We start from the raw sequence: 12,458 nt of genomic DNA on the forward strand, positions 1-12,458 counted from the left end.
TAAGGTCAAAATTTAGGACATCTACTAAATTAATGACATAACAAATTTGCATGAAGGTTGCAGACTGGGAGAAGGTATCTGCAGTGTTTAAACAAGGAGGGACTTCCCTGGTGGTCCAGTGGTTAAGACACCACCCTCTCGATGCAGGGGGCCCAGGTTCAGTCCTTGGCCAGAGAACTAGATCCTGTATGTGGCAGCAAAGATTGAAAATCCAGTGTGAGGCAGCTAAGACCCAGAGAAGCCAAATAAATAAATAAATGTTAATAAACAAGGAATAATGTCTAGAATATACAATCACTACAAATCAACAAGAAATCAAATAGAAAAACAAGCAAAGGATATATAAATACTTTAGTATTTTTTCACATACTAAGCATACAGAAAAATGAAAGTGTCAACTTTAATTATAATCAGAGAAATGCAAATCAAAACAGCTGAGAACTCCCACTTTACTGCTACCAGACTAGCAAAAATCAATAGCACTTGTGTTTTTTTTGTTTGTTTGTTTAATCTGTGGACAAAGACAGGTGAGAAAAGAAATCCTCTTCTGCAGCCCAGAACTCATTGTTTAGTATGAGTTTTGAGACAGATAAGAAGGATCATGATACCTGAAAGAGATTCAAGTGGTGGAGGTATTGATAAACACAAAGGTTGCTTCCAGGACTATAGATTTGATCATTTAAAAGCTTAAGATATGAAGGAAATTACCAACTACATTGATTTAGTACTCTAATTTTAATGTTGACATGAAACAAAGATGGCTTCCTTTTTTAGGCTTTTATTTTGAGGGTATGAACTTTAAAAATGAATTACCATATCCCAATGATCTGTACTATTCCTATTTTTTCTAATAGCTTATTTTTTTTAAGAACTTTATTTATTTATTTTTGGCTGTGCTGGGTCTTTCTCTAGTTGTGGAGAACAGGGGTTACTCTCTAGTTTTGGTACCCGAGCTTCTCACCGCAGTGGCTTCTCTTGTTGCAGAGTACAAGCTCTAGGGCTCCAGGGCTTCAGTAGTTGGGGCCCCCCGGGCTCTAGGGCACAGGCTTAAAAGTTGAGGCACATGGGCTTAGTTGCTCTGCAGCATGTGGGATCTTCCTGGATCAGGGATTGAACTCATGTATCCTGCATTGGCAGGCAGATTCTTTCCCACTGAGCCATCAAGGAAGCCCCACCTGTACTGTTCTGAGGTGTGATAGCTTAAGAGTAAATCTGATTTGAACTTAATGCATGTTTAGAGGATGTCTAAAATTCAGAACCAGGCAGATCCATCTCCTCTGACCCTAAACATAGTCCATAGCTGATTGCTGGAGGAAATTGAATCTCCAAGACCACAGCTGGGGAATTTTGAAGTGTGTCCCTATTCCACTGAATATCAAAGAAGCCCAACTGAAAAACTAGACTGAGCAAAAATTCTTTTTGAAAGGGTTATCTTGAACAGTAGGACTCAAATGGAGGAATTAAGGCATCAGAATGGGGAATTACTTAAAAGTTTATTGATAAATAATTTTGCTTGTTACATATTTAAAAAATCTTTACACTTAAATAAAATACTGGCAAAATTAGAAAAATGGTAACACTGAAGATTGATGAGGATGTGGTCATTAAGATTTCCTGTGTACTGTGGTAGTAATGTAAATAGCACAGCATTCTGAAAAGCAACCTGATAATTTTTGGCAAAATTGAGCATTCCCAACTACATAGTGTAGGGGAATTTTTCATGTCAATATACAAACTTGCTTATTTTTGCTATTTTAATAGTAACAGAGTGTTGATGGCAACCTAGGTTTCTATCATCAAAAGAGTGAATGAGTACAAACGTGATAGATGCACAGTACTTACGTGCCTGGATTCTGAAGCTAGACTGTTCAAGTTCAAATGCAGTCTCCAACACTTACAGTGGAAGTAAAAATTTGAGTTATCTGTGCCTCATTCTTATCTACAAAATGGGAGCAAAAATATCATAGGGTTGTTGGCAGAAGTATATGATTTAAAACATTTAAAGTATCTGAAACAGAGTGAAGCATTGTTGTTCAGTCACTAAGTCATGTCCAACTCTGCAACCCCACGGACTGCAGCACGCCAGAATTCCCTGTCCTTCACTATCTCCCAGAGTTTGCTCAGATTCATGTCCATTGAGTCAGTGATGCTATCTAACCATCTCATCTTCTTCTCCCCTTCTCCTTTTGCCTTCACTCTTTCCCAGCATCAGGGTCTTTTCCAATGAGTCGGCTCTTCACGTCAGGTGGCCAAAAAATTGGAAGCTTCAGCTTCATCATCAATACTTCCAGTGAATATCCAGGGTTGATTTCCTTTAGGATTGACTGGTTTGATCTCCTTGCAGTCCAAGGGACTCTCAAGAGTCTTCTCCAGCACCAGAATTCGAAGGCATTGATTCTTCAGTGCTCAACTTTCTTTATGGTCCAACTCTCATACATACATGACTACCAGAAAAACCATAGCTTTGACTATATGGACCTTTGTTGGCAAAGTTAAGCACTATTTAAGTACTAATATTACTGGTAATATGAAAGCCTATGCAAGTTCAAAGTTGTAAGTTAGGTTTACGTATAGCAATAAGAGAATATCACAAAAGCAATAATAACTTTAAAAAGAAGAGGAACATTTATTGCACATCACTTATGTGAATATGCTTACATAACTCTACATAGTTTACAAGATAAGCATCAGAGACATACATTGAACATATATGAATGGGTGCCTGTAATAAAGAGTCGAGTTTAGGAATAAAGTGGATGACTACAAAATAAGAAAGGGGCCTGCTTGAATTATCTTGCTAATATGTTATGAAAGGAGGAACAAGATTTACTCATGCAACTGAAGCAACAGTTAGAACTGGACATGGAACATGGACTGGTTTCAAATTGGGAAAAGGGTACGTCAAGGCTGTATATTGTCACCCTGCTTATTTAACTTCCATGCAGAGTACATCATGTGGAATGCCAGGCTGGATGAAGCACAAACTGGAATCAAGATTGCCAGGAAAAATATCAATAACCTCAGATATGCAGATGACACCACTCTTATGGCAGAAAGTGAAGAGGAACTGAAGAGCCTCTTGATGAAAGTGAAAGAGGAGAGTGAAAAAATTGGCTTAAAACTCAACATTCAGACAACTGAGACCATGGCATCAGGTCCCATCACTTCATGGCAAATAGATGGAGAAACAATGGAAATAGTGAGAGACTTTATTTTCCTGGGCTCCAAAATCACTGCAGATGGTGACTGCAGCCATGAAATTACAAGATGCTTGTTCCTTGGAAGAAAAGCTATGACAAACCTAGCTGCTGCTGCTAAGTTGCTTCAGTCGTGTTCGACTCTGTGCGACCCCATAGACGGCAGCCCACCAGGCTCCCCTGTCCCCGGGATTCTCCAGGCAAGAACACTGGAGTGGGTTGCCATTTCCTCCTCCAATGCATGAAAGTGAAAAGTGAAAGTGAAGTCACTCAGTCGTGTCCGACTCTTAGCGACCCCACGGACTATAGCCCACCAGGCTCCTCCGTCCATGGGATTTTCCAGGCCGGAGTACTGGAGTGGGGTGCCATTGCCTAGACAGCATATTAAAAAGCAGAGACATTACTTTGCCAACAAAGGTCCATCTAGTCAAACCTGTGGTTTTTCCAGTAGTCATGTATAGATGTGAGAGTTGGACCATAAAGAAAGCTGAGGGCCAAAGAATTGATGCTTTTAAATTGTGGTTTTGGAGAAGACTCTTGAGAGTCCATTGGACTGCAAGGAGATCAAACCAGTCAATCCTAAAGGAAATCAGTCCTGAATACTCATTGGAAGGACTGATGCTGAAGCTGAAGCTCCAATACTGATGGGAAGAAATGACTCATAGGAAAAGATCCTGATGCTGGGAAAGATTGAAGGCAGGAAAAGAAAGGCACAACAGAGGATGAGATGGTTGGATGGCATCACCGGCTTGATGAACATGAGTTTGAGAAAGCTCTGGGAGTTGGTGAAGGACAGGGAAGCGGGGTGTGCTGCAGTCCCTGGGGTCACAGAGTCAGACACAACTGAGCAACTGAACTGATGCAACTGAAGCCAGTAAAAGCTTCAGTTGAAAATATGCAAGGTTAAGTCAAGAAAAGGATCCCAGAATCAGAGAAATAGCCCCCTAACCAACTTGGAAGCTATCCTATATTTGATTTTACCCTTAAATCAGGTAATATCATCCTTACCATTTAAGTCAACTTTGGATAGGTTTTCTTAACAGAGTATTCGTATAATCTTTCAAGTGGCAAACTAGGTCCAACAAGAATTATGATTTGTCAAATGTTGGTCAACTGGGGTGTTATCTAAGTGGAAGGTTCCAGAAGAAAATGAAAATTTTGAGTTACCTACAATTTTTAGCAAGCAAAACTGTCTCCAGTGTATTAAAAACTCTGCTGCTGCTAAGCTGCTAAGTCGCTTCAGTCGTGTCCGACTCTGTGCGACCCCACAGACAGCAGCCCACCAGGCTCCCCCATCCCTGGGATTCTCCAGGCAAGAACACTGGAGTGGGTTGCTATTTCCTTCTCCAACGCATGAAAGTGAAGAGTGAAAGTGAAGTCGCTCAGTAGTGTGACTCTACAGGTATTAAAAACTCTACAGGTATTAAAATAACCCACATTTATCTCACTCAGAACTGTTTTAAAAAATTCATTAAGTCAAATGATAAATGGGAAATTATATAAAAGCTCTTTACAAATAAAGATAAGCTGAACAATGAAGAAAAGAAAATTCATGTAAGGAAAAAAATGTCCAATCAACATAAAAATTTAAATCTCACTGATCATGTTTTTTTTTTTAATTAAAACCAGTCACCATTTAATATCAAATGGGAAAAATGTGTTATCATGGTCACACCCAGTTTTGGCAACTGTGTTGGAAACCTCATTTACAACTGGTAGGAGTGAAAACTGGAACATTTCTGGAAGGCCTTTGGCAATACATGGCAGAAGACTTAAAACAGTGCATACTCTCTGACCCAGCAGTTCCCTGGAATTTATCCTAAAGAATGATCACACATGACAAAAAATATCTAATTAAAAGTACTAGCAACACCGGATAGTTTATAAAAGCAAAAATATGGGATCTAACTAAAAATCCCAAAGTAGAGGAAACAATTAAGTTTTGGAAAATCCTAATGATAGGATACAAATAATAATTACAATTATCAATATTTAAATACAAGCTCTGCTCATTTGTAGCTGAATTGCTCAGGAAAAGCTAATTACTCTCTCTGCACCTCAGTTTCCCTGTAAAATATGGGTCGTTGTGAGGGTTAAATTAATAAACATACCTAAAATCACTGCAGATGGTGATTGTAGCCATGAAATTAAAAGACGCTTACTCCTTGGAAGGAAAGTTATGACCAACCTAGACAGCATATTGAAAAGCAGAGATATTACTTTGCCAACAAAGGTCCATCTAGTCAAGGCTGTGGTTTTTCCAGTGGCCATGTATGGATGCAAGAGTTGGACTGTGAAGAAAGCTGAGTGCCGAAGAATTGATGCTTTTGAACTGTGGTGTTGGAGAAGACTCTTGAGAGTCCCTTGGACTGCAAGGAGATCCAACCAGTTCATCCTAAAGGAGATCAGCCCTGGGTGTTCTCTGGAAGGAATGATGCTAAAGCTGAAACTCCAGTACTTTGGCCACCTCATGCGAAGAGTTGACTCATTGCAAAAGACTCTGATGCTGGGAGAGATTGGGGGCAGGAGGAGAAGGGGACGACAGAGGATGAGATGGTGGGATGGCATCACTGACTCGATGGACGTGAGTCTCAGTGAACTCCGGGAGTTGGTGAATGGACAGGGAGGCCTGGCGTGCTGCGATTCATGGGGTCGCAAAGAGTCGGACACGACTGAGCGACTGAACTGAACTGAAAGCACTTAGGATAACACTGACACATAATAACTCAATAAAAACTTTTTTAAGCAGAGGAACATTGTAGCCTAATATCCTGGAAAAATGTTACTGATTTAAAAAAATGATTATAAACCAGTATATACAGAATATTTTTCTAAAATATATCTCATATACATACATTTCTAAAAATAAAGCCTGCTGCTGCTGCTGCTAAGTCGCTTCAGTCGTGTCTGACTCTATGCGACCCCATAGATGGAAGCCCACCAGGCTCCCCGTCCCTGGGATTCTCCAGGCAAGAACACTGGAGTGGGTTGCCATTTCCTTCTCCAATGCATGAAAGTGAAAAGTGAAAGGGAAGTCGCTCAGTCGTGTCCGACTCTTAGCAACCCCATGGACTGCAGCCTACCAGGCTCCTCCATCCATGGGATTTTCCAGGCAAGAGTATTGGAGTGGGGTGCCATTGCCTTCTCCAAAATAAAGCCTAGAAAGATATAAAACAAAATAGAAACTATACATCTCAGGACTTCCCTGGTAGTCCAGTGGTTAAGAAACTGCTTCTACTACAGGGGGCATGGGTTTGATCCCTGGTTTGGGAACTAAATTCCTGCATGCTGTGCATGAGGCACACCAAAAGAAAAAAACAAAACAAAACCCAGCACACCTCTTTAAATAATAAGATTATACATTATCTTCCTTATTTTTATCTGTATTTAATTTTTTTCAACACGTGCTACTCGTACAAAAGGTAAAAGCTATCTATCATCTACCAAATTTAAACAAAACACTGTCATATATTTTGCTCCAGTTGGTAATGAGTCCATCCCAAATTAGTAGGATAGTAAGGTAAAGAATCAGAATGGTAGACATTTCTCCTTACAGCTTTTATTACTGCACAATACAAACTTGGTCTCTATTTTACAAACCGTATACACAAAGTTTTCTTCCCAAAAGCTACTTTATTCCAGTTTCCCCTCTTCCTGCAGAAGGATGATCTAGATTCTCCATATTATTCTTAGCGTTTAAGTTAGAAAGGCTGTCACAAAAGTGAACTGGCCATATGGGGAAACCAGTGCAAAGAACCAACAGAGTTCTCACTGGCTTCCATCCTGAGGGAAGAATGCATGGCTGGCGGTGGTGAAATGGGGCAATTATAACATCTTTTCTTGTAACAGCTGAGGACAAGCTGCAGTGGTGGACAGATTGTCTTAGTCACATGAGCCTTTTGGGATCTATTTTCTCTAGGTGAACCAGAGGTTTCAGCTGCTCCGCAAAGTTCCTCATGTCATCAGAGACCATGTCCTGCCCAGCTGGTGCAACAACACTTAGTTCCACGAGGTAGGACAGTGACAAGGCCTCAGTGTTGTCCGTGTTCCCTGGCACCAGGATGCGGAAGATCTTGTACACCACGATCTTCATGATGCCTTTCCGGAACAAGTGTCCCCTGGCAACAAACTCGTGGTCCATGCGAAAGCCCATTTCCATGAGGAAGTCAGTGAGGTTCTCAGATGTTGCAATGTCCACGCAGTTACGCACCAGGGCATGGCGGTTCTTGTCTCCCATCTCTGGCTGTCCCAGGTAGCGAAGATGCCAGGGTGCCCCTGCCCTATCCAGAGAGCGTCGGGCCCTTAGAACAAATGGACTGGCCTGCTGGCCCTTAAGGAGGAATACCATCTCGTGGTCAACAAAAGTCTCGGGTTCCATGTTGTCACATAAACCACGAAGGCGGTGGATGAGGCTTTCCAAGCTGTGATCTAAAACGCTTCCTGAAGAAGGAAAAAAGCACTATTGAGTTCCATCTTTCATTTTGGGTAATGGAATTAGCAAAAGACTGAAAAAAACTTAAAAACAAAAATAATTTAGTGTAGTGTTTTGTAAACCATAGGCCCAATATATGAGATTTTAGAGAGGTTACACTGCCAAGATATTATATAACAAGTTAATCTCTTTTCAATTTTTTGCACTGTCTTATTTGGTACTAGAAGTTAGGCCTTGTTTAGTAATGCTAACCTCTAGCAGACTTTGGGGTTTAATAGGCAACTATCTACCTAGAATAATTATTTTATTCCATTCTAAAATAATATATATATATTATTTTATATAAGACAAAAAATAATAAAATAAAACAGCATGTGTGTGTGTTAGTTGCTCAATCGTGTCCGACTCTGCAACCCCACGGACTGTAGCCTGCCAGGCTCCTCTGTCCATGGGATTTTCCAGGCAAGAATACTAGAGTGGGTGGCCATTTTCTTCTCCAACAGAATAGCATATTTCCCTCCAATCTCTTTTCACTTTTCCGCTTTATTTTTCTTTAGCTTATCACATCAACTCTTTAGTCATCTTTCAACATATCAATGTATTGACTTTTTAATCATCTTTCTTTCTCTACTGCTGATACTCCAATGCGAGGAACATATTCCTTTATTGACTAAATCTGTTAAAGTAAATAAAAATATACTACTGAAACTACAGTAAATATTGACAGTGGTACTCAAATGACTAAATTTTTGGAAAAGCAACAGAGTGGGTCCCACTTATCATAGGACAGAAGATCACAGGAGTAGGGAGTGGGTCCTACGTTCAGAACAGTGTCAGACGTGTGTTTTTTCATTCTTCAAACATTTAAGGAGCTTTGTTCAGTGCTGGTTCATATACTTACACTTACTGAATGGCACCATGCTAAGAAGTAGGGGGCCTGGCCTGCCCAGAGATTATAGTTTAGTGGGGGAAACAAAAAAAAAAAATAAGTAAACCAATAAACAAGAGATAAATGGAAATAAATAAGTAAACAAATAAGAGATAAACAGGGTATGGAATAGAGAACAACCGGTATGGGTGGAGAAGAGGAGACATCTTTGAGGGCTTGGAGTAGTCAGAGAAGATTTCTAAGGGAATGACAACTGAGTTGAGGCCTGAGGGATAAATATGAGATGGCTATGTGAAGGGCTGGAACAAAGTATAGAGGCCAGGGGATCAGAGGTAGGAAAGAGCTTGGGGAATGCAAAGAAATGAAAGGATCTCAGTGTGGATGAAGCATGGTAAGCAAGATGGAAGATGATCATGAAATGAGTATTCGGGATGGGCCAAAGCAGGCAGGCCTTATGTGTCGCCCATGCTAAAGGCTGTATTTTATTGTAAGGCCACTGGACAGTTATTAGCTCCACAGTGTATTCTCCATGCAACAAGGAAAGATATGACTGGATTTACATTTTAAAAAGATCATTCCAGGAAAACTGGTATGGACGCTTCAACCAGACAGGGTCACATGAAAAAAAGTGGGAGTGAGGGGAGGCAGGTCCAAGTTAAAAAAAGGCTTAAGAGACACGGTTTTCATATGTAATGCATAAGACGATATTATGCCCTGGATCAAAACACAAGATGGAGGAAACTTTTGAATATGAATTAGATATTAGATGATATTAAAAATATACTATGACTTTTTCAGGTAATAACGATAGTATTGAGGTTATTAACGGAGGAGGCAATGGCACCCCACTCCAGTACTCTTGCCTGGCAAATCCCATGGACAGAGGAGCCTGGTAGGCTGCAGTCCATGGGGTCGCTGCCAGTCGGACAGGACTGAGCGACTTCACTTTCGCTTTTCACTTTCATGCACTGGAGAAGGAAATGGCAAACCACTCCAGTGTTCTTGCCTGGAGAATCCCAGGGACGGGGGAGCCTGGTGGGCTGCCGTCTATGGGGTTGCACAGAATCGGACACAACTGAAGTAACTTAGCAGCAGTAGCAGCAGCAGGGTTATTAAGGACAATACGCTTGCTTTTTTAGAGATGTATATTGAAAGCGTTTGGGGGTAAAATGTTACGAGATCTGAAACTGTCTTCAAAAATGGCAAAAGGAAAAAGATAAAGCAAATATGGCAAAAGGACAGAAATGGAAATCTAGATGACTAGATCTAGAAATCTAAGTTGACTGTTCACAGGAATTCCTTGGTCATCCAGTGGTTAGGACTTGGTGCTCCCAATGCAGGGGACCTAGGTTTCATCCCTGGTTCAGGAACTAAGATCCTGCATGCCATGCTGCTGCTAAGTCGCTTCAGTCATGTCCAACTCTGTGCGACCCCATAGACTCTATTTTCTTTTCTCTGAGATTGATTCCTGAATGCATGGCTAAAGCAACTGATGCCTGACAGCGGCACTTACTGAGATAGGAAAGACTGAAGTAGAGGCAGCTTGAGGAGTGAAATTAACAATCCTATTTTGTTCATAGTAAGTTACTAAATGGATGATCTGAATTAAAGTCTAAATTCTTCCACTAAAGATTAAATGACCTCCTGAAAATCATAACCCTCCCTGGGTCTTGAGTTTTCTCATCTGGGAAAGTTACTTCGCTTCTATTTCCTGATCTAGAAGATGGAACTAATAATGGTATCATAACATTACCATATGATCTATTAATCTCACTTCTGGGCATTCACTCCTAAAGAATTCAAAGCAAGATCTTGAAGAGGTATGTGCACACCCATGTTCACTGAGCATTATCTATGATAACCATTTGGGTAGAAGCAATCCAACTGTCTGACAGAGAAATGAATAAAGAAAATGTGGTATATACATACAGTGGAACATTATTCAGATTTTTTAAAGGAGATTCTCTCACATGCTAAAGCGTTAATGTTGAGAACATTATACTAAGTGAAATAAGCCAGTCATAAAAAGACAAATACTGAATGCTTCCACTCCTATGAGGTTATCTAAAGTTGTCAAAATTAGAAACATCAAGTAGAAAGGTTGTTGCCAAGGCCTGGGTCCAGGGGAAAGGAGGAATTAGTGTTTAACAGGAATAGAATTTCAATTCTGCAAGATGAAAACGTTCTAGAGATTAGCTATAAAACAATGTGAAATACCTAACATTACTGAACTGTATGCTTAAAAATGTTTAATATGGTAAACTTAATGTTATGTATTTGTGACCATAATTAAAAGTAAATTGGGGAATAAAAGGGTGCCAGAAATTATGCAGGTAGCCTTTATATAACAGCCTCTCATCTCCATGGAAACTGGAACAGAAAACAGGAAAACAGGTAATTCAAGCTCCCTAGTTCACTTACCCTGCAGCAGGTACTCCATCATGTTAATGGTGCCCCCGGTGACAGGCATCATGGTGACTGGTGGTGCCTCCATGTTTATCTGTTTAAGTTGAAAAGGACAGAACTAGATTTGGAGTCCCCAGTCAGGTAAAGAACAGGATACACCTGGAGAAGAGTTATACTTGTTAATACATGGGAGAGGCAGAGAAAGACCAGATCTGCTTGGGTCATTGGCCTGGACATGCAGATTCATTCATCCACCCATTCAAATCTTTTTTAGTAACTGCTAAAGGCCAGTTTCAGGTGATCCAGAAATACACAAAGGAGGCCTGATCATGGAGTTACAGCATAATCTTCCAGTCTCAAGATCTGAAACCCTTCAATTGTTTTCTGTGCACCCTGGGACTCAATGTCTTTCTTCTAAAATGAGGCCACGATATTAACCCCCAAGGCTTTGTGGCTCAGATGACATAATGGACCTGCAATTAAAGACTGAAAAGTGACTTCAGGACTCTTGTATGTCCTTCAATTTATAGATGAGGATGTTGAGGCTTGGGGAGGAGCCTAAGGACACACAATAGGTCGGTAGCAGAATCTAGACCAGACTAAAATCTAGGCGTTCCACCTCTCTGAAAACCTTTTAAAGAGATTGAAGCGAAAGCGCGAAGTTCTTTCCATTGACGCTTTGTGTTAGTCGTTCAGTCGTGTCCGACTCTTTGGGACTCTATGGACTTAGCCCGCCAGGCTTCTCTGTCCATGGGGCTTTCCAGGCAAGGATACTGAAGTGGGTTGTCATTTCCTTCTCCAGGGGAATCTTCCCAATACAGGGATCAAACCCGGGTCTCCTGCATTGCAGGCGGATGCTTTACCGTCTGAGTTTACTAGGGAAGCCCCAATGATGCTTTAGGGCCTCCTAAAGCCAGCATCAAAACGTGCCCACTTACACCAAAAACACACCTCCGAGCGCGTTCCAGCCTCTTCCAGCAAAGCGGGGGACCGTATTCACCCGAGCACCTCCGAGCTTTCGAGCAACAATCACCACCCCCAGCCCTAAACTTGAAAACCCTGGGCAGTGCAACACTTCTCTCCCCTCTTCCCACTCCTGACAAAAATCTTTCGTCGCGCAAACCTCGACACCGCCACTCTGCGACGTAAGGGTGCCGAGAGGACAAAAAAGTCATTTCCGCCGTACGGCAAGCAGGAGCGCATGCGCAAGCTGAGATGCTGCACGGAAGATGGCGGCCTCCTTAGGAGCGGTTCTTTGGGAGATTCAGGCGGCATTGCCGTCATAGGCCGTCTTCCAGGAAAATATTTTTTTCCATTGTGAATACCTGGACTCTTTTTGTCCAGGAAATCTCTTGGACCTGAAAGGACAAAGAGACCCTGGGGAAGAGAGCTTCAGAAAAAGAGGAGAGATTGTCGTAAAACAGAAACTTATTTTGGTTGGGTATCTGAAGATAGAACTTCCCCAGTGGCTCAGCGGTAAAGAATCTGCCTGCAGGAGACACAGAAGTCTCTGGTTGGATCCCTGGGTCGGGAA

General features: G+C 41.4%; 1 protein-coding gene and 1 pseudogene across 3 annotated transcripts; one reads left to right on the top strand and one right to left on the bottom strand.

The window, feature by feature from the left end:
* Nucleotides 1-489: 489 nt before the first annotated feature.
* Nucleotides 490-604, top strand: LOC129648121 (uncharacterized; annotated as a pseudogene).
* A 6,132-nt stretch (nt 605-6,736) lies between these two features.
* On the bottom strand, nt 6,737-12,084 carry MED18 (mediator complex subunit 18). Of its 3 annotated transcripts, none has more exons than XM_055573966.1 (3): nt 11,876-12,084; nt 10,940-11,018; nt 6,737-7,637 (listed from the first exon to the last, which is right to left on the bottom strand). In XM_055573966.1, the coding sequence occupies exons 2-3, from the start codon at nt 11,010-11,012 to the stop codon at nt 7,084-7,086; spliced, it is 627 nt and encodes a 208-aa protein (XP_055429941.1). In that variant the 5' UTR covers nt 11,013-11,018; nt 11,876-12,084; the 3' UTR covers nt 6,737-7,083. The 3 variants fall into 3 exon arrangements, with proteins under 3 accessions (XP_055429941.1, XP_055429940.1, XP_055429939.1); XM_055573965.1 differs by having other exon boundaries at nt 10,940-11,083; nt 11,863-12,083; XM_055573964.1 differs by having other exon boundaries at nt 10,940-11,083; nt 11,876-12,082.
* Nucleotides 12,085-12,458: the final 374 nt, after the last annotated feature.

The sequence above is a fragment of the Bubalus kerabau genome, chromosome 3 (assembly GCF_029407905.1).
Source record: "Bubalus kerabau isolate K-KA32 ecotype Philippines breed swamp buffalo chromosome 3, PCC_UOA_SB_1v2, whole genome shotgun sequence".
NCBI classification, from domain to species: Eukaryota; Metazoa; Chordata; class Mammalia; order Artiodactyla; family Bovidae; genus Bubalus; species Bubalus kerabau.